Source organism: Myotis nattereri (genome assembly GCF_964212035.1).
Source record: "Myotis nattereri genome assembly, chromosome: 15".
Lineage (NCBI taxonomy): Eukaryota > Metazoa > Chordata > Mammalia > Chiroptera > Vespertilionidae > Myotis > Myotis nattereri.
The window spans coordinates 6,340,126-6,367,241 of record NC_138090.1 but is presented as its reverse complement, the minus strand read 5'-3'; the positions used below and the strand labels follow the sequence as shown (position 1 = coordinate 6,367,241).

The 27,116-nt window shown below is 47.4% G+C and overlaps 1 protein-coding gene across 1 annotated transcript; it reads left to right on the top strand.

Annotated features, from left to right (window-relative positions):
- The first annotated feature begins 43 nt into the window (after positions 1 to 43).
- AMFR (autocrine motility factor receptor) lies at positions 44 to 26,449 on the top strand. The gene is made up of 14 exons (XM_081108051.1): positions 44 to 384; positions 8,155 to 8,247; positions 11,377 to 11,541; positions 13,103 to 13,255; positions 15,682 to 15,722; positions 15,888 to 16,020; positions 16,862 to 16,995; positions 18,001 to 18,111; positions 18,633 to 18,823; positions 19,394 to 19,497; positions 20,769 to 20,903; positions 22,475 to 22,558; positions 23,792 to 23,976; positions 24,954 to 26,449. Exons 1-14 carry the CDS (start codon positions 112 to 114, stop codon positions 25,099 to 25,101), a joined length of 1,950 nt encoding a protein of 649 aa, XP_080964177.1. The 5' UTR covers positions 44 to 111; the 3' UTR covers positions 25,102 to 26,449.
- Positions 26,450 to 27,116: the final 667 nt, after the last annotated feature.

Here is a 27,116-nt window from a genome sequence, read left to right as displayed (position 1 = left end):
GGCCCGGCCCGGCCCGGCGCGGCGGCGGCAGCGGCGGCAGCGACGCCAGAGCCCGCGGGAGCCCGGCCGCAGCGCGGGGAGGCCTGGGGGCTGGAGCCCGCCGCGCCCGCCATGCCGCTGCTCTTCCTCGAGCGCTTCCCCTGGCCCAGCCTCCGCACCTACGCGGGCCTCAGCGGCCTGGCCCTGCTCGGCACCATCGTCAGCGCCTACCGCGCGCTCAGCCAGCCCGAGGCCGAGGCCGAGGCCGCGCCGGGGCCGGGCGAGCCGGAGCCCCTCACGGCCCCGCTGTCGCCGGACCCGGCCGCCCTCGCCCGGCCGAGCGCGGGGGGCCCGGGGCTCCGCGACGTGGCCCAGTACCTGCTCTCCGACAGCCTGTTCGTGTGGGTGAGCGACGCGGCCCCGGCGGCGGGGGGCGCGGGGGGCGGCGGCCGCCAGGCCCCATTATCTGCGGGGGGCGTGGCTGGGGCGGGGGTCCCCCTCCCCGGACCCCCGAGAGCGAGGCGGGCGGGGGGTGGCGGGGTGGCGGGTCCCGGAGCGCGGCGCCGAGATGTTGGGTCCGGGGCAGATCCGGGGTCGAGGGGAGGGCGGGGGGAGGGGCCGGGGCGCGGGGGGCGCGTGCGGGTGGGGGTGATAGGCGCGTGGGGGGAACACCTGGTGGGGTGTCCGCGGGGCCTGGTGGGAGGAAACCGGAAGACCCCAAAGAGCAGGGGTCCCCACCGGGGTGCGTGTTCGTCAGGGCAGCCCCGGGCGCTTTCATGAAATCGGGGGGCGGGGGGGGGGGCCGTGGGGCGGTCGAGAGGCTTCTGGGAGTCCTCAGCCCGGGTCCGGGGGCTGCGTGTGCCTGGACATGGGTGTCGGGGGAGAGGCGTCTCCCACAACTTTTTTTTTCTTTCTTTCTTTTGGCCACTTGGTCTCTGATGGCCCCCCTCGGGTCACAGACCTGCAAACCGAGCTTCCCGTCCCGTTGCCCCACCGTGATGACTCATTCACCCCGGTTCCCTTCGAGGTCTGCAGGCAGCACAACACGGGGAGTCGCGGGGCGGCCCCCCCTTTCGCACTCGGGGTTTCTCCTCTGAAACGGGGTTTCCGCTGTGTCTGCCCCGGCAGGATGGGCGCCGTGTCCGGGCAGGAAGGCTGGGCTCGCGGGTTGAGACAGACGCCGGGTCCGCAGTTACCGGGCCGGGACCTCGGCTCCCGCCTGGGCCTCGGGCGCCTCTTCTGAAAATCCCACGGGGGCGCGCCCCTTGCTCCAGGGCAGCGGCTCTCAACCTGTGGGTCGCGGCCCCTTTGGGGGTCGCCTCTGACCATCGGAAAACACATGTAGAATTACACGTTGTTTTTGTGATGAATCACTAGGCTTTCATTATGTTCCGTTTGTAACAATGAAATGGGGGGGTCACCACCACGTGAGGAACTGTTTTAAAGGGTCGCGGCGTTAGGAAGGCTGAGAAGCACTGCTCCGGGGTTTAAGTCCCCCACCTGGGGTCCTGGGGCGTCTCGGGTTGGTCCCCAGCTTGCCAGCTCCCGCCTGGGGTTGAGAGTCGGCTGTAAATGACGGAGGTTCATCTTCCAGTGGGTAGGCGATGTGCAGCTTCTGTGTTATAATTAATTAACCCCGCTGCGCTTCCTCCAGCAGCGGTGGGACTTGTGGCCGTGGATTCCGCCTCCTGACAGAGAGGTTTGCAGAAGGCAGTGTGCGGGTGGGGGGCTGGGGGCCAAATTCCCTTCTCCCACTTCTGCGTTCAGCTGGGCCAGGCAGCACCATAGCAAGAAAGAACTTCTCCCATCTCTTAATTTCAAATCTATTTTTGCATTTGAGTTAGCAGGTAAACAGCTTCCAAGTGATGTGAAGAGTGCTTTTGCCACGTGTTAAGATGATAGTTTTTGATATATTTTTTAAGTCTAGGATATAAATGAATCTTTGAGAGGGATCCACTATGGTATTTATAGAACCACCACTAGTGTTGTTTAATGATTTCCCCCCTCCCCCAGGAGTTGGTTTTTTGTTTTTTTTACAGAGCCCAATGTTCAGATTTCAAGGTTAACACACCTCTTCATAAAAACAAACAAAGCCTGTTGATCTTTTTCCTGAGAAAATTATTAATTTAAGACATTTTTTTTCTTTTCTTCCTAGTGTTTTCAATAGCGGTCATGCCTCAAGCAAATTTACCATTTCTGCCTATCTGTTGCTAGGCTTTCCCTTCCTCGGTTGATCTTCTTACTGTTTTTCTTCCATGGTTTCTCTGTGGTTTTCATACTTTCACCTTGGCCTGCCTTGGTTTCCCAGGTCCTCCATGTGTTTGCTGTAAGGTTTCCTCATCACCCAGTAAGTACACAGTTTCTGCTTTCGTAGCTGAGTAGGGCTGACAATCTCAAAGACTCCCTGGGTGGAGAGAGCATCATCCCGGGAATCGAAGGTGGGGCATTTGTGAAAGCGGATCCTTTCTGTGCTCTGCCCAAAGACATTCCGATTCCATTTTAAAAACCAAGCCAGACAAAACAAAAACTGATCTTTCTGCCAGTTTGCAAATCCTGCTAGCCAGTGTTTGGCAATTGGAATCTCTGAAATGTATCTTCATAGAGCACAATTCATGCAGATTCATGCAGGTCTGATGGCATCTCAGGAGGTTTTGATTAATAAACTCAAAAACCCTTTCAAAGGTACCCTTTGCAGCACTCTGTAAGGCACGACTGTGAACATTTCCCCCTCCCCTCAAAAGTAGTCCATATACAGATAAGGCAGAATTTGGTAAGTGACAATAGACATGCAAAGAAAATCTGGTGGAGTTTGGAAGCAAGAGAAACGGGTGCCTCGGGAAGGATGCCTGGAAGGTGGTATTTGAACCCAGCCTTGGAAGATGGGTGGGATCTCAGCTAGCAGCACAGGGCATTCCAGGTAGAGAAAACCGCCTCAGGGTGGTATGTGGACAGTGTAGAGTGTGTATACAGACAGGTCCATAAAATGGGCTGTTGAAACGCTAGTGGCTCCTGATTTCAGAGGGAGGTTGGTTGGGAAGGTTAAGGGGAGACGCAGGAGGTGGGGGAAGTGACCCCTCTGTGAGAGCAAGAAGAGGTGAGCAACCCTCCGAAGGTATTACTCGAAGTGTGGACACCAGGCAACTTGGTCCGTTTTCACTTGGGGGACTTGTAAGATGTAGATTCTCAGGCTCTACCTGGGGATCCATTCCAGGGAGAAGGAGGGAGCTTTGGAACCTTCATTTTGATTTATGCCCAAGGCGATTTGAGGCACACCCTGGAAGGGAACTGACCAGGGAGAGGATGGGGTGTGGGGCTAATGTCGGGTTCTATAGATCTAGCCGCAGCACTAAGGAATATGGACATTATTTTGGGGCCATAGGGTTCAGGGGAGGAGGGCTGTCATGATGAGGTGATTTTCCAGGGGACGGTCTGTGGCAGCAGTGGAATGGGAGGAGTCAGGAGATGTAGTGACCTAAGACCTCCTCCCTGCAAGGACGTCGCTCCGGGTGGCCCTCTGGCAGGGACATTGAGAGCAGGTTGGAGAGAAGGCACCAGGATTCTTATATTGACAAATACTCAGGTTTGACGTGATCACTTGCTTCCTCATGTCTTTCTAGAACTTCCATTAGAAAGTTTCATTCCAGATAGGTTTTATTTGTTATTCATTTCTAGGCTTATTTTACCTTTCCACATGATCCTTCCATTAAGGTACCCCTTGAGTCATTCTATCATTGTTGTGAATTGTTCAGGTGTTTTGGCGTTTCCACTTCTTCATTGTATTACTCATTATTTTTATTACTTCCTCCTTTCTGCTTTTTGTTTTTTTTTTGGTATGAACTTGCTTCTGAAATTGCAAAAGGACATGGTAAAACGGTGAAATAGAAATATGAAACAATGACTTAATTATATGCAAATCTGACTCAATTATATGCAAATAAAATAATTTAAATAGAAGTCTCAAGGGAAAATAATCACCAGAAACAAAAATGGATAAAAGTAAACTGACCATTTAGAGCAGAGATAGGCAAACTGTGATGGCTTGTTAGGCCCAACCCGTTCTTGTACAATCTGTCAACCACTAATGGTTTTTACATTTTTTTAAGGAAGAATATATGACAGGTGTGGTCCCAAATATTTACTAACTGATAGCCCATTAAAGGAAAAGTTGCTGACTCCTGCTTTGAAGAGCCCATTTTCACAGAACTATACAACTTCAGAACTGAAAATAATTTACTAGGCTTGAGTCTGTATGAGTTGAATATTCCAAAGAAAATTAGAGAAAAATGTTAGCTCCATAAATATTGGAGTTGTAGAAAGAGACTACTCATAAATAATAGGATATAAGCCTCAACAAACAACTCAATATAGGAAAACCTTCCAGCGCAGGAGGAAGACACTGCTGTTTGCTTACTTGCTGGATGTGTACCGAGTGCTTTGCGTACATAATCTCACTTATTTCCCTAGTATTGCGAAAAGGGGAATACAAGTGTAATAAGGGGCCATATGCCTCTTTGCATGTTATTGGCATCTTATACTTGCCACTGGGAGGCTGCAGAGAGGTAATACAGTCCAGTTGTCCTTAAAGGGAGGAGACAAATGGGAGGAGACAAATGGTGTGTGGGGGTGCGGTAGTTAGTGCTGGTGTTAAATAGACTAAGAAATACGCATATTCATCATGTCCTTGAAGCAATTCCTGGTAGTTTAACCACATTTCATCACAGGCTCATGAATAATGCCCCTTGGCGGCCAGCATTTTACCAAATGAACAGACCCCCAAGGTTACACAGCGATAAACTGTGTTATCACTAAGCCATGTGTAATCACCTCTTCTCTTTTCCTCGAAGGTCAGACTAGCTTGTAATTTCGTTTCTAAAGGAGAGAATTTATCCTATCCTTTTTGGAATGACACAATATTTGTGAAATTAAGACATTTCCCTATAAATTTTTAGTTGCTTCCAGTCTTATGTAGTTTGAGCTTAAAACTTCCCTTTCTAGTATCTGTATAGTTTCTCAAGCCTTTTTCCCCTTCTGTCAACTGATTGTAGTTGGCGCTCATTCAGTGCCAACAGGAATCCCCAATTGGAGGTGCGATGAAGAAGGAAACTTGATTCAGTGCAAACAGCTCAATTATGATACAACAGGGCTGTGAGAACAGCACAGCTGTGGATCAGCTCAGTAGTGTTACAGCTCAATGAGGAAGCAAAGGCTGTGACATGGCCCTGGGGTGAGGCCCTTTCTGGCGGACAGCTCTGCTCTCTCCAGGCTGGTCTGCTCCACTCTGCTCCAAGCAAGATGTCTTCAGCGTTTCAACTAGTCAGAGACACACAGTCTTCACTCCTCAGTGGAAAGAAAGTGAACTCCCTGTGTCAGAGTGCAGCCGACTTTCTGTTTTCATGCAAATGAGGACTCCAAGTCTTCATAGTTTGATTGGTCCAAAAGGCACTGTCCTGATTGGTCCGAATGGAGCCATTCTGATTGGTCGGTCAGGATGCTGATGGTGATATAGCTTCACAGCTCTGAATAGATTACAAATGCCTGTGTCCTAGTGGTTGAAATAGGATTCCAGGAACTCCTTTGTAAGGGCTGGTTCAGGTAGCAGGGACACTGCCTGCAGGTAGCTCAGTGCAGGCTTCTTACGTGCAATTTGGGTGAAGAGGACCCTGCTTAGAAATGGGTGCTGTGCTCTGCTTTTACATTTGAGCCCACTTAGTCACCAGGAACCCTTCTTGGTAACTTCTTTCTCAGGGTCCACACTTCTTACCCTTGCTAATATTTAACTCTGCCATTGAAATTAAAATAGGAGCCCAGCAGGTGTGGCTCAGTGGTTGAAGTCGACCTGTGAACCAGGATGTCACAGTCAGGGCACATGTCCCGGTTGCAGGCTCAGTCCCTAGTAGGGGGCGTGTAGAAGGCAACCGATCAATGATTCTCATCATTGATGTTTCTCTCTCTCCTCCCTTCCTCTCTGAAGTCAATAAAATATATATTTTTTAAAATAGGAAATGGTAATATGTGGGTGATGGGATTATGAGGGCTTTTTGTTTTGGGCTCTTTTAAAAATCAAAGATACAAAATTTGTACACCTTTCTTTGAATTTAGAAAAGCTTCTTTTAAAAAGTTTAACTGAGAAATAGGAACGAATACTTTTTTTTGTTTTGTAGTCTAAGGTGTTGGAGAATGCTGCTGGGCTAGAGCAGTTACTAAGCAACCCTAGGTTTGACTTCTTCCCTTTGCTCTCAAGCAGCCTGCTTGTTAGATGTCTCCAAGCTCTGTGTCACCTAGGTTTGAAAAGCTTTGAGTGGAGGAGCTAAATGTGAGATTCATTTCATTTCATTTCCTTTGCCTGCTGCAAAGGCAGGAGAACTCTTTAAAAGCTGGCTGTAGTTAGGTTAGGGCACTTTTGACTGATCTTAAGAATCTTGTTCAGCTGGGGGCTGTAGCCTGAGGGGTTGTGGTTGTGGTTTTGTCTTAGGACGATTTTCTTAACATGAGAGAGGTTGCCATTGACTGGTTTAGAAGCACAATGAAGGTGAGCTTTCCATTATCTATTTCATTGCCTTAAAAATTAGGATCCTCAGCCATTTGTTGGAATGTTTTGAATGGGCTGTTCTACGGGAGTCCTACCTTAGGGATACAGGATGTTTTGGATAACTAATTTGAGATTTTCCCCCTGGTTATTTGAAGGATTTAATTACCACAACAGTTTCTATTTTCAGCAGAACTATTTTTGTTTAAGTTCTTTAAAAATGTGTCACACACTTCCTTGCTCCTTTAGGCAGGCAGAATAGAACTAAACATAATTTAATATTTTTCTAATGAATCAGGGCTACTCTAATAAAGGGTGGATGATGTGTGAGATGCTGAGGGGAACCTGGAGAGATCTTAGGGAGCTTGCTTCCTTATATGACTCTCTTCTGGCTCTTCTCTCTCCTTCCTTCCTTCCTTTTTCAGTAAAAACAAACATTTTTGCTTCTTTTAAAAGTAGGGGGGGGAAATGACCTGGGAAGAGGAATATGGCCACCTTCATGTAAACTTAGTGAATCAAAGACTGAAGCAACCTTTACTTTGGGTTGGTGTTCATTTTCATTTGCTCTAATGAAAGCCATCGTTACTGTCCGTATCAAGGTTCTTTTGGCTTTTGGGGGTCATGCCGTGTTTTGAAAATCATTTGAGCACCAGTAATGTGTGGTGCCACATTAGCCTCATGGTCAGGGGCAGCCCACTCTTCCATTTTGTAAGCATTAGATTGCCCATCTCTTTTATTTATTTTAAAAATTATATTTTTATTGATTTCAGAGGAAAAGGGAGAGGGAGAGATACATAGAAACATCTCATCGTTTGGCTGCCTCCTACATCCCCCTACTGTGCCCTGAGTATCGAATCTTGACCTCCTGGTTCATAGGTCAACAACGCTCAACCACTGACCCACACCGACCAATTATTTTAAAAAGATGCCCACCTCCTGCTGAAGAAGGCCTTGCGTTTGCATTGGAGTTTAATGGTTGCCCTCCAGTTCGCAGCCCCTCCTGCCGGTTTTCTTCTACCTCCTTACTGGTTTGTTTTCCAGTCCCTTCCAAAGTCCCTGAACCTTTAAGGCCAACACGAAGCATAGAGTACCGTTTGATTGGCAGATTGTCCCACTACAATGAATTTTAAAATACACATATGTATTTTGATTCTCAATTCTTCATGCTCTTGTGACTTTTTTGTGACCACCCACCTTCTTCTCCCCACCTCCTGTTTATTTGACAGGCAAGACGGGGTATTTGGGTACTGAATTTTGCTGTTCATGATAAACCTCATTTTCTAGAAAACTTTTCTTTGCGGCAATCAGAATCTTAATGTAGGAAATGATGTACCTACAGTTTGTAAGGTACATAGAGCTCTCCACATGCAGCACAAAGTGTACACACGGTTGGTTAAGACTAAAGGGGACCGTGGCCTCTGGAGGCACATTGTGGAACAGGCCTGTGAATTTCCTGGCGCCTCTCCTCCCTCCCCGTGTACTCACCCCACCTTGTGAAAGTGTGCCCTTCAAATCCTACTTACCTTGTGCTGGTAGAGAACTGGAAAGGCTGGTCATTGGGAATGAGGGCTGGATTCCTAACAAAGTTTTAGAGCTGCTTTGGTTTTCAACAGAAGGAAGCAAACTTTCTTTCTTTGGTTTGTGTGCAGGTTCTAGTCAACACTGCTTGCTGTGTTTTGATGTTGATGGCTAAGCTAATCCAATGCATCGTGTTCGGCCCTCTTCGAGTGAGCGAGAGACAGGTAAGTCCAGGCGGCAAGGATGGATTCTTAGGACCAGATTTTTTTTAGTTGATATAATTTCAAATTTGCACGAATGCTACAAAGAACTTGATTCACAGTTAACATTTTGTCTCATTTGCATTAACATGTGCCTATTATTTCTATATACTTATTTTTTATGATCTGTTTGAGAGTAAGTTGTGGTCATCATCGGCCCTTTCCCTCCTAATACTTCAGTGTGTATTTCCTAAGAGCAAGGACATTTTCTCGTATAACTGGAGCACAATGGTCACAATCAGGAAGTTAGCATTGATAAAAATACTTTACGTCATCCGCAGACCATATTCAGTGTAGCCAAGTTGTCCCGCTTTATTTGTAGCTGCTTTACCCATGACTTTTATGAACATAGTTTTAAAAGATGCACGGATTTTAGTTTGAATAATCATAACTATCAGTCTTTGAAGTATGGAATTCTTTTCCAAAGGAATTTACGGAGAGATTTTAATTTTTCCCTTTGGAAAAGTAATTTAGGACTGTTCTACAAGCAGGAAATTAGGTGATTTCTTCTTTTAGGTGAGACAGTCTGATTGGACATTATTCTCAGAATGCATATGTGAGCAGGACATGCTTTCAAGAATGAATTATTCCACAAGATACTGCACAGATCGGCAGTCCCCCAAAGCTTTTAGTGGCTAGGGTATAGAATGCTGTGTTTTAAAATAAGAATTTAGAACTGGCCGTTGAAATAACAACATACAAACCAAACTGTATTTTACTTTATCTTATCTCAGTGGTGAGACACAGGAACCTACTCCATTAAAAGTACAATGGCTTCCCTCCTTCCTTACCCTTTTCAACCCAGATCTCCTGTTATCAGATCAGCAAGGGCTTGGTTCAGAGCTGAAACGCACTTACTGTGGGGGTGGAGCGCTTGGGTGCTGGTATGAGCAGGACTGTTTGTTTTCCCGGAGACTTTTCATTAGTCTCATCACTTTCTCCAAAATAACTCCAGAGGTCTCCCAGATGGGATCAGTGGAATGTCGGCTTTTTGGGGGAAGATACAAAGCTTCTTTTGATGCTTTCTTCTTCAAGAAAAACTTGACTTGTGGGCCAGAAGTTGGTCAGGCCAGGCAAGCCATCTAATTGCTGATGGACTGAGCTGGCACCGTGGGCCTTAGGTACTGTTGCTTGCTTTTTCTGAAATGTTAAGGATCAGTTCGAAACGTACAGAAAACAACCTCGGAGTATTCCAGAGATTTTGTCAAGACCGTGCGGTAATCATGATGGGCACATTTGTTCCTCAGCTCTGTGTTCAGTGTTGTCAGTATAGAGAGCATTGTCAGGCGGTTCTGTGATGGCTTTTTGACTAATGTCATCCAGCAGCATTTATTAAGCATTATTTTGAGCTAGGACTCCACAGAATTGGCATGGGTTTGCTCTGTGAGTGCTTAAAGTTCAAGACTAGAGGAATGCTAGAGGCAAAGACAACCTAAAATGGGACAAATGTTAAACTGTAAAGTGGAGGTTTAGAACCAGGAAGTGTTTTAAGCACTCAATGCCTATTATGGCACTTCTCTTAACTTACTTAGTTCCCCAACATTTTATGAGTATGAGATAGAAGCCCTGAAAAGACCCATGTTATAGGTGGGGATGCCAAAGCATGGGAATGTTAAGTGACTTTCCCGAAGTCACACAGCAAATAGATGACGGAGGGAAGATTCAAACGAGGCCACACAATGTTCTAGGTTCACTTTGTGCTCTACCTGCCCCAGATCTGGAAACGGATACCCCACCAAGGACTCCTGGCTCATTCTGCTCTTTGTGCAGAGGGTGTACATCAGAGCACCATCTGTAAAAGCTCCCAAGAACATTCTTTACATCGTCGTGTATCAAGTTGTTACACATTTAGGTCCAAGTTCAGTTTTTAGTCAATTTTGCTTTTTCTGTTTAAATTTTTGACTTTGTGAAACATTTACATGATTCAAAACTATATAGAAAGTAAACTTAGAATTCTGTCACACTTTTATCCCATCACTCCCATAGATGGCTTGATAGTATATTTTAATATCTGTTGGCTAGATGCCCCTCATTGCCCTTTTTTCAGTATAGGAAAGAGTTTTTTAAAAATATGTTTTCATTGAAGTGGTTAGAGAGAGAGGAAGGGAGAGGGAGGGTGAGAGAGAGAGAGGGAGGCAGGGAGAGAGAGAGAAAAAAAACACATTGATGTGAGAGAGAAACAGAGATCAGTTGCCTTCTGTATGCACCCTGACCAGGGATCGAACCTGCAACCTTGGCATGTGCCCTGACCGGGAACCAAACTGTCAACTTTTTGGTGCACAGGATGATGCCCAACCAACTGAGCCACACCAGCCAGGGCCAGTACAGGAAAGATTTTTAAAACTGGAAGTCCTCAGTGTAGGTAGGGGAGAGTACAGTGAGGCAGATATGCACTGGTCATGGAATGTGCACTTTCATGACTTTGGAAGTCTGGTGGATGGTTCGATATGGTGAAGAAATAGACACTCATAGACATTCATCACACCATTTTCTGAATGGCGAAAAATTACAACCAGTTTCAGTGTTCATCTGTAACCACTTAAATGATATATTCAGAGAATATTCATTGACATTGGAAAGGTTCTTACTTATGATAAGTGAAATGTTAATGCTGATGCCTGTTTGTTGTGCATTTTTTGGTACTTACATTGATTATGGGCTGCCAATGAGCTTATGTTATTCTTTAATCTTAAGGATTTTTTAAAAAGTCTAATCTTTTCTATTGTTTGTTGTAAGAATCCAGAGAGCAAACATGGTAAAAATACTTGTAGCCCCCACCATTCTTTTCTACTTTGAGTTGGAAGTATATGTGTTACTTAATTCATAAGGCGCTAGACTAGTAGCTCTCCCCTTTTGGTGGCTAAAATTCCATAAGTGATTTAGGATTACAATCCAGAATTTGCAGATTACTTTCAAGGCGACTTCCCTAGTCTTCAGAGGGCTTATTTTTTCCTTTGCCTTTTATTTTCTGTGGACAAGTGATAGAGCTGAGAATAGAATATTTTCTCCATAGAAGTCAGCTTTTGTTTGTTATCTTCTCTTAAATTGGTCAGGTGTGATGGTACTAACCTTTGTAAATCTTTCTCTTTGTAGCACCTCAAAGACAAGTTCTGGAACTTTATTTTCTACAAGTTCATTTTCATTTTCGGGGTGCTGAATGTCCAGACAGTGGGAGAGGTAGTCATGTGGTGCCTCTGGTTTGCCGGACTTGTCTTTCTGCACCTGATGGTTCAGCTCTGCAAGGACCGATTTGAATATGTGAGTTTTCAGCCTCGCCCTTGGCTTGCTGTGTTGCACATTCGCCAGGTTTATATGCTTTAATGTGAATGAGCCATGTGAGGCATGTTGGGGTAGCAATCTAGAGGAAGGCTCCTGGATCCGGTACCCACTGTCTTTTTCTTTTGTTTTTGTTTGTTTTGTTTTGTTTTATTAACCCTCATCCAAGGATATTTTTCCATTGATTTTTAGAGAGAGAAGAGAGAGGGAAACAGAAACATTGATGTGAGAGAAACACATTGATGAGTTGCCTCCTGCACAAGCCCTGACCAGGGATCTGGCCAGGGAGAAGCCTGCAACCGAGGTACGTGCCCTCGACCAGAATCGAATTCGGGTCCCTTTGGTCCGCAGGCCGATGCTCTATCTACTGAGCCAAACGGCGAGGGCCCCCCTGCTTGTTTCTGAGGGACTCTGTGCAGCAGCTAAGGAAAGCGGGGTCAGTGTCTCGCTGGGAGGCTTCCTCCCTTCTCCAGTCCCGTGTTACATCACAGCCACGTGGGCCAGTTCACCTACACCGACTGTTTCTATCACAGCGCAAGAAACCTTCATATGGAAACTGAGTAAATGCTGGTCTCTTCCAGAAATTTCTCTTCTAGTCTGCTTCCACTTGCTCCCTCTTAGTCTGGTTCTCGGAGCTCTCCTTTCTGATTAGTTTACACTCTTTCCACCCCTGGGCAAGGACTGAATTAGCTCTCTGGTTTCCCTGGTCCCAGGAGAAGTGAATCCTTTTCCATCTGGGCACAAGATCTGCATCGAGGCTTTCGGTCAGATCAGAGCTCTGCAGGTGAGCGCTCACCCCTTCGTGCTCCCCAACTCATTTCATGCACCCGATAACCTACGGTTCTGCCCGCCAGTAAGACCCACGCCCGGCCTTGTCTGCCCTTCTTTACCCGTCATCGTGGGCCAGCGGCTCCTGCCCTCTGTGTGAGTTAGTTCAGTCTCAAAGGCTGCAGCTTACACAGTTCCGCCTCCCTAACCGGTTTGCTGTCCACGCCTTCCTGTCAGGACCTACAGCTCCAGGCCTGCTTTTCCGAGCTGTTGCCTCTCCTTGCATATGTTAGCATAGCATTAGAGCAGTAAGTCTGCACCTGGTCACATTTCAGTTGTCCTAGTCCTGGCAGGCTCCAAGTGTCCGCCAGGTGGTTTTGGGGAGGAGAGCTAGAGCAAAATGAGAAAGAAACAGCAGGAGTGGTGCTGTGCCGAGCCCTGTTAAATGTTGGGAGAGGCCCCCCGAGCCTCTGGAAATTGCTTCTAGAGGCTTATGATCTGCTGGTAAGAGGATCCTTGAGAATTTGAGATGAAAATATAATGTATGTGGTTATATGCAGGAGATTAAATGATAAAGAGCTCCATACTTCATCTCATGCTCATATTTTGGTTGGTTGGAGGATTTGGGCCATCTGGTAATGGGGTGCTTTTCTGTGATTCGCATTGGGCCACGCAGCTAAGCACAGAGCCCCAAGCAAAGCCACCAAGATTAACCTGGAGTTTCTCACTGCCACGAGGAAGAATGAGCTTCCTTCTCCTGTTTTGTGCGTTTCAGCTCTCTTTTTCTCCCACCACACCGATGAGCAGCCATGGCCGAGTGCTGTCTCTGTTGATGGCGATGCTGCTTTCCTGCTGTGGGCTAGCGGTTATCTGCTGTGTCACAGGCTACATCCACGGGATGCACACGCTGGCTTTCATGGCTGTGGAGGTAAGATGCAGACAGGCTTTTGCTCTGATCCCATTTCTGAATATTTTCTAGGAAACTAGAAGAGGACGGACAGGTATTTGCACCCATGCAGTGACAGATGGACACCTGTCTTTCATTTTAACAAGCATTTTTTGAGTCTGTTTTGTGTTGGGTACTGGTACTGAATGCTTTCATTTGTGTTATTTCATATAATTCTTTCTACAATCTAAAAGTGGTTATTTTTGCCGTCATTTAAGTAGTGCTTACTATCTACTAGGAATTGTTCTAAATGCCTTACGTGTATTGACTCATTTTTACATGTACTTACTCATTTTATTATTCCCGTTCATGGATGGGGACTCAGGCATAGAGGGTGAAGTGAATTGCTGAAGGTTCCAGAGTGGCAAGTGGCACAGTCTAAGTCCAGAGACTCCCAAGTAGGAAGGTTTTTCCCTTAAGACACTATAAGCAATGATTAGTAGTAAGTAAAGAGGAGTACGCTATACTTGTTTTTTCATAGGTAGGGCAGGAATTAAGATTTTATAGAATAATTTAATATTTAAAATATATTATTTTGAACGAATAATTTGATATTCATGTATATTTTAAAATTTTCTTTTTAGACCTTTTTGAAAATATCGATTTTTGCTTTTTCCTCAGGCCAAAGACAAAATACTTTTTATCTTGTCCATAATAGCTATTATTAATGAAAAAAAGAAATAAATATATTAAAGCTGATGAGCTAATACCAAAAACACTAAGTTTAAAGTATTAATTGGGAATTTGTTGGAATAGGGTTAAAGTTTTTTTGTTTAATAGCATTCATTTCTGAGTATAGTAGTGTAAATAAAATTAGGAAAGGAACATTTAAGTACTTAATAAAAACATTTATAATCCTAGTTGAGTACTTTCTATATGTGAAAAGTATACAACTATATTTTCTCTCTTTAAAAAAACATTTTTATTGATTTCAATAATATCAATAAAAGAGGAAGGGAGAAGGAGAGAGACATAAAAAATCAATGATGAGAGAGAGTCACTGTTCAGCTGGCTCCTGCACGTCCCCTACTAGAGATTGAGCCTGCAACCCAGGCATGTACCCTGACCGGGCATCGAACCGTGACTTTCTGGTTCATAGGTTGACGCTCAACCACTGAGCCATGCCAGCTGGGCCTATATTTTCTCTTGAAAAATATCTGTCTAAAACTTGACACTGACTAGTGTTAATTAGCATATTTTAGATATATTTTATTATAAACCATCATTTGAATAATATTGTGTTTTCCTTTTTTGGCTCTCTTTTAATTAATATTAAGCCAACCTTTGAACAAGGTATACCTAAAAATGAAAACACTTAAATTAGGCCTATGGATCATACTATAGTACATATTTTATTTTAGTTCATTACTGTTTATTCTTTTAAGATAATTTATCATGCTATAGGTATGCTATTTTGAGCTAAATTATATTTTTATATTTGTAGTGTTTCTCTTCTATGTATGGTAAAATATTTTCCATTTATAACTGAGAGTGTCCTAATCTCAAATATTAATTTAACAGTTCTATTCTGGCAGATTAAGAGGAAAATCTTAATTTCTATAACACCAAGTACCACGAAGGTTTTAGTTTGTTTTTGTTTCCTTTATTCTCTCTTCTTCCCTGTGGGCAGAGGGAGTGCACGCAGCGCTGCGTGGAGAGCAGGTGCTCATATTGCGGGGAGTGCTGTCTAACTGTGCTTTGGATGTGGGGTCACCAAGCACCAAACACCTCCTTAGGGAACCAGCGGTGTCACTGAATGCTTATAAAATAGAAGTGAGCATCCAACTACGAGGATGACTTCAGACTGTAGAAGGCAGCCTTAGGAGATGGACAGGTGTAATTGCTTGTCACCTGTCAATAGTAAAGGGCTCAGAGAAGCTGGGTTGCTAGATGATGAAAATACTCCATGGGAATTTGAAGCAGATGGAAGAAAATGGTTGGTAAACTTGAACCACCTGCCTTCTTCTCCTTTTCGTTTTATTGAGGTATAATGACATACGGTGCTGTGTAAGTTTAGGTGTACAGCATCATGACTTGACTTACATATACTGTGAAATGATTGTCATAATAAATTTCGTTAACGTCCATCATCTCATACCGGTACCAAAACTGTTTTTTTCCTTGTGATGAGCACTTTCAGGATCTATTCTCTTCGCAACTTTCAAATATACCACACAGCGGTGTAACCATAGTCATCATGTTGTACATTACATCCTAGCACTTATTCTTATAACTGGAAATTTGTACCTTTTGACCCCCTTCATCCAATTCCCCACCCCGCACCCCTTGACAACCTGCTTTTAAATTGAACTGAGCAATGTTTGACTTTTATCATTTTATAAAAGTAAGTTTGGCCTGAGGAATCCTAAATTTGACTAAAAGGAAAAATATGACTTTATTTTTTACAGTCTCTTCTTGTCACAGTGAGGACTGCTCATGTAATTTTGCGGTGAGTAGAAATTTGGGAGGGAGGTGATTGACATCTATCCATACAGTTGGTTTTAAGATATAAAATGTATAAAATCTATTAAAATGTGACTCTCCTATATCATATTTAAACCAAATTCAATTGTAACAGAAGAATGTTAAGACGATTTTTCTGTATTCATGGCAGATACGTGATCCACCTTTGGGACCTCAATCACGAAGGGACATGGGAAGGCAAGGGGACGTATGTCTATTACACAGATTTTGTCATGGAGCTCACTCTCTTATCTCTGGACCTCATGCATCACATCCACATGTTGGTAAGTTTTCTCAGGGGGAGCGAAGGTTTTCAGAATCAGGAACGCTGGTTAGTACACTAAGGAGGGAAACATTGCTGGATGAGCCACGTAAGACCATACCAATGGGCGCCGCTGGGCCCGTCCCTCTCTTTGCCACGGGGGATAAAGCGTGTCCCGGAACCACTGCGCCCAGCTCAGGGGAAGTTTGCTGACTCTCCTGGGAGGCTTATTAACTCTGCTGCCCAAGTCAATAGATAATTCTTCTGCAAAAAGTTAAGGGAATTCCTCTCCCCATAGTTTCCATGTGTTCTAATATTTAGCGGTTTCTTTGTAGATGGTAATGGGAATTCTTGCAGAGTTGGCTACTTCATGAGTCATACATTTTCCATTTTTGTAGTGAAAAATGTCTTTATACTTAAATCCCCTTCATTGTTTACGTTTTACTTTTGGTGTTCAAGAAATGACAATGTTGAACTCCTTCATTGGTTAGCACTTAAGTGATCTAATAATGATGAGAATTAGCACATTTAGCAGGCGGTTTATTTAAATTATAAGCCTATTAAAGAAGTATTTAAAAATTATTGGGTTAGACTCGCACATTTCTAAATACTTTGAAAGTAACTTTGAAAATATACCCTCTTAAAAGGAAAAAATGTATAGTTTTTGTTAAAAAAAACCACAAAAAACCGCCTCCCCCCCAACAGACGCTCAGAGATCACTGTTAACATTTTGTCGTCTTTACTGCTTCTTCCCATATCCAAATACATAACAATAAGAGCTTCTGTTGCACCCCTCCCCTTCATCACTCGCAGGCTCACATTCATGTTTCATGTGTATTTTACTCTCTTCCCCTCTTGTTAAGTTATTTGGCAACATCTGGTTATCCATGGCCAGCCTGGTCATCTTCATGCAGCTGCGGTACCTGTTTCATGAGGTCCAGCGCCGAATCCGCCGGCACAAGAACTACTTGCATGTCGTTGGGAACATGGAAGCCAGGTGAGCAAGCTGGCATGGCCCACGTTGCCTCAGCGTAGCTCCTTAATGAGAACCGATCCCGGGTTATATGAGAACCTGCTTTTGTGAGCTGCGAACAGGAGGGGGAAGATTGTAGGCTCTGGGGCCAGCCTGCCTGGCTGTGAATCCCACTTGCTTGCGGTTGTGAGCGGTTTCTTTGCCTCTGTGTATTTCCTCTCGGGATGATAGCAGAACCTTCCTCCTGGAACTATTGGGAGGATTCATGGGAGGCTAGGTGCAGTCAACTTAGAATATTCTAGTACTGCGTACTAGCATGTGCTCAGTAAATACTAGGTTCTTTTTTTTTCTGTTGTTGAGTTTATTGGGGTGACATTGGGTAATAAAATTATATAGCTTTCACGTATACAATTCTACAATAATCATCTTTATATTGTTTTGTGTGTTTAACACCCTAAATAAATATTAGGTTCTTATTATTATGTCACTTTTATCATCATCATTATTATATGGGAGCTTCTTTGGGCATCTGTCCTCTTTATTTTAAGAATGTGGGTCTCACTTATTCTTTACTCACGTGCATTTATTACACACACCCACGCACACACGCACACACACTCACACTCTTACCCGCATTGAAGGAGGCACTCACTTGCCAGCCTGAGGCTAACCAAGCGTGAAGGTGTGCGATTAATGGGGACCCTCTTTGTGCCCGAGGGGACTGTTTGGCTCTCTGGGGGTCTTCACTCCTCTGATTTGCCCAGAAATGTTTCCTGGAGTCATCGCTAACAGGAGCCATGGTCAGGACCAAGTTCCTGCCTGTAAACCCCTCACTTGCTCTTTGATAGGCCCTGAAGGAGAGCAGGTGTACTGTGTTTGACGGTGGCAGTTTTCACTGGGCTCCTCTGTGACTGCTGATAGAAAAGCGCCCGTCCTCGTTCCCGGCTACAGGACGCCTCCTGTCCGTACGGTGGCGCTTGGAATGCGCTGTGGAGTTGATTCCTGCCGGGCGCATTCTGTCGTTCGCAGGTTTGCAGTTGCAACTCCAGAGGAGCTGGCTGTCAATAACGACGACTGTGCCATCTGCTGGGACTCCATGCAGGCTGCACGGAAGCTGCCCTGTGGCCATCTCTTCCACAAGTAGGAGCTCGGGAAGGGCCACGCGGGATTGGCGTTCTGCCCGGGGCGTGCGGGTGCTCAATACGAATCCTAGCAGGGGAGTGGGGATGTGACCTCAGCCTGACCAGGTGCTCTTCGGGATTTTGAAGAGAAGGCCAAGGTTATGACGGCGTTAGTGGGCAGCTAACGTAGCGTGAGAGAACAGATCGTTGGAGTAGAGAATAACTCAGCCGCATGCATTTTCAGGTGCTCAAATAGGGCTGGGAAGGGAGATGGTGAGCCGTGTGATGAAGTCGTATTGGAGAAAGGTCTTGGTAGATGACCATGTATGTGAATGAATTAATGTTCACAGCTGAACATTCTAGAAGTATGTTAGAGTGAAGTAGGGCAAAGAGGTAATGCCAACAGATGTTTCTCAACATTTGAATCTCACCTAGTGGTAAATAGAAAGTAAAATGACAACACATTTGATACATTCAGGGTACTTCTGGTGAGTTCTCACAAAACATGCTGAGGAGAGGTGATTGTGCACTTTTTGGCAGCTCCTGTCTTCGCTCCTGGCTAGAACAGGACACCTCCTGCCCGACATGCAGAATGTCCCTGAACATCGCCGACAACAATCGCGTCAGGGAGGACCATCCCGGAGAGAACCTGGATGAGAACTTGGTCCCTGTGGCAGCCGCTGAGGGCAGACCTCGCTTAAACCAGCACAACCACTTCTTCCACTTCGACGGTGAGCGGGTTTTAACCTCTGAAACAGTACCCAGGGCTTGGTGCTGTTTCAGTTATAAACGGCCCTTACAGGCCATTGTGATGTAACATTTCAGTTTCAGTTGAGAATGTTCAGCAGGTACCGATAGCGCTGACGGGTTACTGTGTCCCAGGCATTCCGCGAGGGTCTGTGTGAAGGCGGCCGGTGGGGCAGGGCGGAGGAGTCGTAAATGCCGGCAGGAGCGCTCCTGGCCTCTACAGCTCACTGCTGGTGACAGCTGCTGCCTTGGTGTAGCGCTCAAGCCTGGGGCGCGGGCCCCGGAGCGGCCTTTCCATGGTGTCTGAAGCAGAAGCAGAGCTGGTGCCCTGCTTGTTTGCTCATAAATACGAACATTTTGCCCCCTAGCAGGGGGGAGAGGAGCGAGAGTAAAAACCACACTTAAAATTCCAGGGGTTGTGGCCCCTCCTGTAGTCCACCCTGTCGAATTCTGTAAATCCCAGGACTAAACTGGATGCGTTCACATTTCTCCTGGCATGCTCCTAGGAGGAGTGCTGCTCAGGTCTCTACACCGGTGCTGTCTCTCTGTTTCAGGGTCCCGGATTGCAAGTTGGCTGCCGAGTTTTTCAGTCGAAGTGATGCACACCACCAACATTCTAGGCATCACGCAGGCCAGCAACTCCCAGCTTAACGCGATGGTAAGGACCGCCAGCTGCTCTGAGAAGAGGGATAGTGATGGGAGGGGAGGGAGGTAGGCACGTGTGCGCTGAGAGCAACCTGCTTGGTCCTAACTTCGCTCTGGCAGAACGGTAGTATTTTTAGGGGCATTTTAGTTATTCACTGACATCACTCAGATTCTTGTGTTTTAAATTTTGAAACTGGTTTGCAAAATTCTTTTTTACTTTGTGGCAGATAATCTGACCTTTTCTGGGTACTGTGAAGTTCATTTTATTGTGATCCAGGCCATTCTTGGACTCTCTTGATTTTAGCCAAAATAGTTAGTGGGGGAATTATTAACTGGAAAGAATCATATGCCTTTTATTAATAATTGTTCTAGGCCTACCAAATGTTTTTTTTTTAATTAAAAAATATTTTTATTGACTTCAGAGAGGAAGGGAGAGGGGGAGAGATAGAAACATCAGTGATGACAAAGAATCATTGATTGGCTGCCTCCTGCACGCTGCACACTGGGGATCGAACTCACAATCCAGGCATGTGCCCTTGACTGGAATCAAACCCGAAACCCTTCAGTCCGCAGGCTGATGTTCTATCCACTGAGCCAAGCCGGCTAGGGCTAGCAATTCACATTTTTTATAATTCTTTTTATTCAGATTAGGTATCATTTACATATAGTAAATTCACCCTTTTTAGTATCCAGTTCTGTGATTTTTGTCAAACTCATGTAGTTGTGTAACTACCACCATTATCAACATAGAGAACAGTTCCATTCCTCTTCCCCTCAAATTCCATGGTGCCCCTTTGTAATCACTTTCTCTCCCCACCTCCACCCTCTGGCAATCACTATAATTTTGCTATTCCAAAGTGTCATATAAATGGAATTTTTGAGTCGGGATTCTTTCATGTGACAAAATGCATTTGAATTTCACCAATGGGGTGTGAATCAGAAGTTTGTTCCTTTTTGGAACTATGTCTTGAAGGAGAACACATTTTTATACCCAATTTAATGCACACTTTTGAAAACCGGAATATTCTCGTTGAGCCTGTTTTAGGATCCAGTTGGACTTTTGTCCCTTTTTATTTTCAAATCGATGTCTCAAGGTACCTGCTGTGCCCTGGAGAGGTATAAGCGGGAGTGTGGCGCGTGGGGATCTGCAGAATCGAAGTGGCCCCTTGCCTTTGCTTTCATGGCAGATGCCAAGTCAGGGCCCAGAGCCTGCCCCACCAGGCCCTCCGGGAGGAGCTGTTGAGAGGGAACGTTTCTGTGGCCTTTCCCTTTGTATTCCTTTAGGCTCATCAGATCCAGGAGATGTTTCCCCAGGTCCCCTACCCGCTCGTGCTGCAGGACCTCCAGCTGACACGCTCAGTTGAGATAACCACAGACAACATTTTAGAAGGACGGATTCAAGTACCTTTTCCCACACAGGTAACCTGGGGTCTTAAGCATGACAGAGGGATTCTGTCTTCACAAAGATTTGATCCTCTAGAGCAGTGGTTCTCAACCTTCTGGCCCTTTGAATACAGTTCCTCATGTTGTGACCCAACCATAAAATTATTTTCGTTGCTTCTTCATCACTGTCATGTTGCTACTGTTATGAATCGTCATGTAAATATCTGATATGCAGGATCGTCTTAGGCGACCCCTGTGAAAGGGTCATTCTACCGCCAAAGGGGTCGCGACCCACAGGTTGAGAACCGCTGCTCTAGAGACTTAGTTACTTTAACAACTAGATATTATTTATGATTTAATGAAGGGTTTTGAAATTATGACTGAGAACAGACCTACCAAAGAGGCCCAGATTAAGACAGGAACAAATGTATTTAGATCGTTATTTTTGTGTGTGAGTGTGTGTGTAGACATACCCTGCAACCCAGCCCACCCTTGTCAGTCCAGCAGGTCATAGCATTGGTTCCTTTTGGACAAGGATTGGCATCCTTTTTCTGTAAAGGGCAGGTAGGACTAGTTTAGGCTTGGTGAGCCATAGAGCCTCTTTGTAACTTCTCACCTGTACCCTCGTAGCACGAAGGCAGCTGTGTTCTAGTAAAGCCTGAGTTCTAAAGGCAGGTGGAGGGTGAATCTGGCCCGTGCGCTGTAGTTTGCCGACCTGTCTCTAGGAGATAACGCCCTCGGCCCCGGTGGGCTTTGCGCATCGGCATGGTGTTCCATTCTAAAAAGGTCAGGTTTCCTGGCCCATATGTAACCCCTATGATGGGCACAAGAAATGCTAACATCTTACAGGCAAGCTTTGTGGCAGGACCAGAGAATCATCTATCATGAAATGATTCAACTCCTGTATATAAAAACATGGAAATTATGAATAAAACCCAATACTTGAGAATCTTTGCAGAGGGAATGAGCCTGGCTGCAGAGTCAGTGGCGGGGATACTCGCTGTGGCTCGCCGGTCCTCACCTATTTGACCTTGCCGTTGGCTTTGGGCGTCCCAGCTGCAGACCTGGGACAAGGATTCAGTAACTAATTTGGGAAGTGTCCCAGGAAACACAGGCGGCTCATGGGGCCGTGAGAAGAGGAAGGGAAGGTGGCTAGTAAGGGGTTTGCTATCAAGCAGGTTCCGGGTGGGGCTGCCTACAGCTGGTCCCACGGGGGGCTTCTGGGATCCAGCTTTTGAATGCATTGTCCCTCCTGACCTCTGAGGAGCTGCTGTGTAGACAACAACTCCCAAAATCGTTGGTTGAGGCCTGAAATGAAAAGAACAACAGCTCCTGTTTCATAGACACTAAGATGACTGAGGTGCTGAGATCAGGGGCTTCCCACAGAGCGTGTAGTCGTGTGACCTGCTGTTGTCACTTTGTTATTGTGCAGTTACTGCTATTAGAAGGGACACGGTCTGTAATCGTAGCAGCGTTTCCATTTCTCGGTGCTGGAGACCTTGGGGCTTAGACTGGCGGGACCATAGCTCCCTCTGCCTCCAGATTTCCCTGTGCCTGCACTTTAGGCTCGGACGGCTCTGTACTGACTGTGGTGCTGTCTCTTTCAGCGGTCAGATGGCATCAGACCTGCACTGAACAGTCCTTCAGACAGGCCCAACGGTGACCTGGATGAGGGAGAGACTGCGGCCCAGGTGAGGCCTGCACGCCAGAGGGAGGGAGAGTACGGGGTTGGGGAGGAGACGTGTGTGTCTGGCAGTGGTCTTCAGTCCTCCCTTTTACAGAATTCGTGGTGCTCAGGGCAAGAGCCTCAGAGAGGGCGTGCACCACGTCTGTCTCAGTGTTTAAGGTTAACACCCAGCGCAGGCTGCCTCAGCTGTGTGCATCCTCCTCCACTCACCACCTGTTCCTTCTAACTCCTGTTGGGTCAGGCTCAGGGAGAGAGAGGTTAGGATGGGCATGTGACCCCAGTGTGCGTGCGTGCCCTGTGTCATTACCTCTGAGATCTCCCTGCCCCTTCGGGTACCAGAAACCTTGCCTACACTTGGGAACTTGAGCTGGCTCTTAGGCCACCCCTCCCTGCATGGGCGTCACATCCCCCTCTGAGGGGCGCTCTTGGGCAGGACCCACACCTGCTCCCCCACACACAGAGCAAGTGGCACCAAACTTGCTCTCATCACAGCCTTGTTGTTAACCTGCGATAAGCCAGTTTCTTTCTCCCGAGTTCTCAGTGTGTTGGTTACACCAGGCCCTCTGTGCCCCAGACTCGAGGGATATGAGTCGGGCGACACTGTTCTGAAATCCCCTCACTTGCTTGACTGAGGCAGAGGGAGGTGTGGGTGCGGGTGACAGAGAAGCGCAGACAGGCCTGTCCGCAGCCTCTCCCTGGCTCTGTCATGGCCTGGAGGTGGCAGCCATGCTGACACTGGGCAGCTGGGTCTGTGTCTGGTCACAGGAGCGTAGCTGGTCGGTACCTGCTTGCGCATGTGGGGACCCAAACCGAGAGAATCCCATGTTCATATCCTGTTACACCAGGAGCCACATGATCTTACTTCTGTTTAAAAAGATCCGTAGAATTTACCCTTTTTATCTGCTTGACTGTTTTCAGAGCCAGGAGAGGGGATAAAGTTTGTGTGGTGAGCATGATAAGACGTGTTTAAATTGTAGAGCAGTTACTAGAATTGAACAGAAAATTCCCAGAATGCAAACTGGTGGGTAACATTTTTCTTTCCAAGAGCGCCGTGTCCAGGCGTGGGTGTGATCGTGTACCTGCTCAGTGTGAGTCAGGTTCTGTTCTTCCTGGTGCCCGTGCCCATGCGCGGCCCCCCTTTGGGTCCAGGAGGTTGCGCTCCGGGGCCTCTGGCCAGGCGGGCATCTGCCCGGGAGGCGGCCTGTGCTCACCCGGCCCCTCGCTTCCTCCGGTGCAGGCGGAGCGCGTGCCTTTGGCCCTCAGCCCTCGGCTGGAGGAGGCGCTGGACCTCAGCGAGGCGGAGGCGGAGCCCGGCGAGGGGGAGGACTTCGAGGCCCGGGGCAGCCGCTTCTCCAAGTCGGCCGACGAGAGGCAGCGCATGCTGGTCCAGCGGAAGGACGACCTCCTGCAGCAGGCGCGCAAGTGAGTGGCCCTGCGGCCCTGCGGTCTACACCGTCAGAGCCAGTGGCCCGAGGGCCCTGGTCACGCCAGGCCCCCGGCAGGTCTCACACAGGTGCCAACGCGGCAACCACTCCATGCCACCTAGCCCCGTGGCCGGCAATCTGCGGCTCGAGAGCCACATGCGGCTCTTTGGCCCCTTGCGTGTGGCTCTTCCTAAGCCTGAGGAGGACCCTAATTAAGTTAATAACAATGGACCTACCTATATAGTTTAAGTTTAAAAAATTTGGCTCTCAAAAGAAATCTCAGTCGTTGTACTGTTGATATTTGGCTCCGTTGACTAATGAGTTTGCCGACCACTGGTCTAGACAGTCAGGCTTTAAACCTCTCTTGAGAAACCAGAGGATCTGGTAACACTGGGCTCCACTGGTGCCTTCCGCCAGCTGCCGCATCACCCATCTTCTGTGACATCTTCAGCCACATGTACCCGGACAGCGCTCTGTGCCCCGTGCTCTAAGCTTTTTCTGTCAGTTACTTGGACTCTGTTGACAGCTCGGAGAGGGAGCACTGCAGCTGTACCCATTTGACAGGCTGACAGCTGAAGAAGCCAGACTTGGAGAGGTCAAGACGCTGCGGGCCCGGCCCGGGAGCGTGGGTGCAGCTGGGGCCTGGGCTGTCCCGTGGCTGAGCCGGGCTTTGTAGTTCCACCCTTGGCGACCGGCCAGCATTGTGCTCATTCGCACAGGGGGGCTTCGTGCTGTGTGCGACTGTGGGCGGGGCAGCCAGAGGACGGACAGCTGGCTGCCTCTTGACGCGCCTCATCCCGTGCGGAGAACATCTGCTCCTCCGCTCGGGGGCGGGTCTTTCTCATGGGGTAGAGCTGAGTGACAGCTTCGTGAAGGCGCCTGCGAAACGGGCGAAAAAGAGACGCATCCTGTGTCTCCGTGTCTGTTCCGCGGCTTTCCTCGCGCCTCAAGCAAATCCTTTGTTTTCTGTTCAAGGCGGTTCTTGAACCGAAGTTCTGAAGATGACTCGGCCTCAGAGAGCTGCCTGGGCTCGGCAGGCACGGCCTCCGACCCTGTGACCCTGCGTCGGAGGATGCTGGCTGCGGCCGCAGAACGGAGACTTCAGAAGCAGCAGACCTCCTAGCGCCTCCTGGCCCTGCTCAGCCGCCTCCCCGAGCAGCGCGCCCACCGAAGAGGCCCGACTGCATTGCCGCTGTACAAAGCATGTGGTCTTCATAGTGTTTGGACAGCTGACAAATGTAATCCTCTTTTGTAACCCTTTCTATGTGACATTCTTCTCCCGTTAGAAACACTGCACATGTTACTCCAGGCATGATCCCTCTGGCATTGCCTGGGCTTCCGGGGGCGGGGAAGACCAGGAGGCAGCGGGCGGCCAGAGGCCCTGAGGCCAGCAGCTTCAATGACTGCCTTACGCATAAGTCACACCCAGCGCTGGTGTCTCAGCCCCGGTCTGGCAGGAGGTGGGGGTGGGGCAGTTCATGAAGAGGGGGCTGTACAGCGGGAGCCACATCACTGGAGGGTCTGTCTCATGCTGTTCTCAGAGGCTGGGGGCCGGAACCGGGCCCCTGGACCTCTGGGCCGGCAGGGCATCTCGGGAAAACTCTTGGTTTGATACCTGGAGCAGCCAGGGTAGCGTGTGAGCTGGTGACCCGTGTGTCCCAGTCCATCCGGGACTTCCTTTCTGAGCCCCAATCAGAGCTGGTTTTATTTCCGTTTACGCCGGTGCTGCTGCATCTCACATGTCCACCCTGTGCCAGTCCTCCCCTCTGCGTGTCACTGGCCCCCAGATGTGTGGGGTGCGCAGCAAGCTTTGGTTTATGGTTTGAATTCCTTGGTCAAGTAAATTAGGCAATGCCAGCGGCTATGGGTTTGTCCTTGGGGAAAATGCGGGCATGACGAGATGGAGAGGACATTCTGGAGGGCTTTGCTGGAGAAATAAAAGCTACTTTTCCCGTCTTCTCTGGAGCCCTTCATTCTCATCACTGTTCCTGTTGGGGTAATTGAACGCGGAAAGGTAAGATGCGGCATCCACCTGCTGGGAGCAGACCCAGGTCCTGGCCCTTTTCAAATTCATCCCGCATTTCACTTCAAGGATTTGAAACATGCAGTGATAGGTTACATAGTTCAGTTTTGTGTCCTATCGGATTAAGTTTTGCTTTTTTTTTAATGTTTCAAAACAGTTATGATAGTCCTTTGGGGGGAGAATCCAGTATTACCTAAAATTATTGGCAAAGTTAAATGTATTTTAAACGGAAAGTTTCTAGAATGTTGAAAAGTAATTGAAAAAAGAGTGATGAGTAAATGTCTAGGCCAAGATAATTTATTTCAATAAACCTTTCAGAAGCCTTACCTTTGAAATGCTGTTAGTACATTTCTGTGATTTTTTAAAAAACAAATGTGTTTTGTTTTGCTGAGAGCATAGCTATTTGTTTTTATTGTAAAACAATAATAATAATAAAAAGCAAACTCGATTCTTAGTGTGCTGTGTGCGGCGGGAGCGAAGGCGTTTCCTCCGGGGGTGCCGTCGCTCGGCCCTGTTCCGATTGTGTGCCGATTGGGTGGAGGGTTTTCCATCCCTACACCCTGCAGGTTGTGCGGTTAAAGATGACATTACATTTCAGATGTGGGAGAAGAGAAGTTGTTTGAAGGCAGTTTGAGGTCTTGAGACTCTGGCACCTCGCAATGTGACAGTGATGGAAGTCGGGCGTGGTGCCTCACACAGCGTCGAGCGGCCCAGGAGAGAAGGCCTAGACTCACGGCCAGATTTGCATCTGGATAGCTAAGGATTCTGGGTATGACCCACTCGGCTTTTGTCACTTCTGGAGGCATCAGGGATAGACGCCAAGGGCAGTGGCAGGAGCTAGACCAGGGTCCCCGCAGGACCCTATCCCATGGCCTCTCCCTGCCCTGGCTGCCTCCAGGCCAGGGAGCCTGTGGGCTTTGGAAGTCTACATTACGCCGTCTATCTTCTTTAGGGTCATATTTTGTTGAGGTCTTGGTTCCCTCCCCCCACCCTTCCAAGTTTTGAGGCTTTTGTGTGGACGTTCTGTGTTGCTAGAGTCCTAGGTGCCCAGGCGGCCACTGGACCTGGACCTCATTTCCCGCTTGAGCTGGGCACCCAGTGTGCCAGCAGATGTG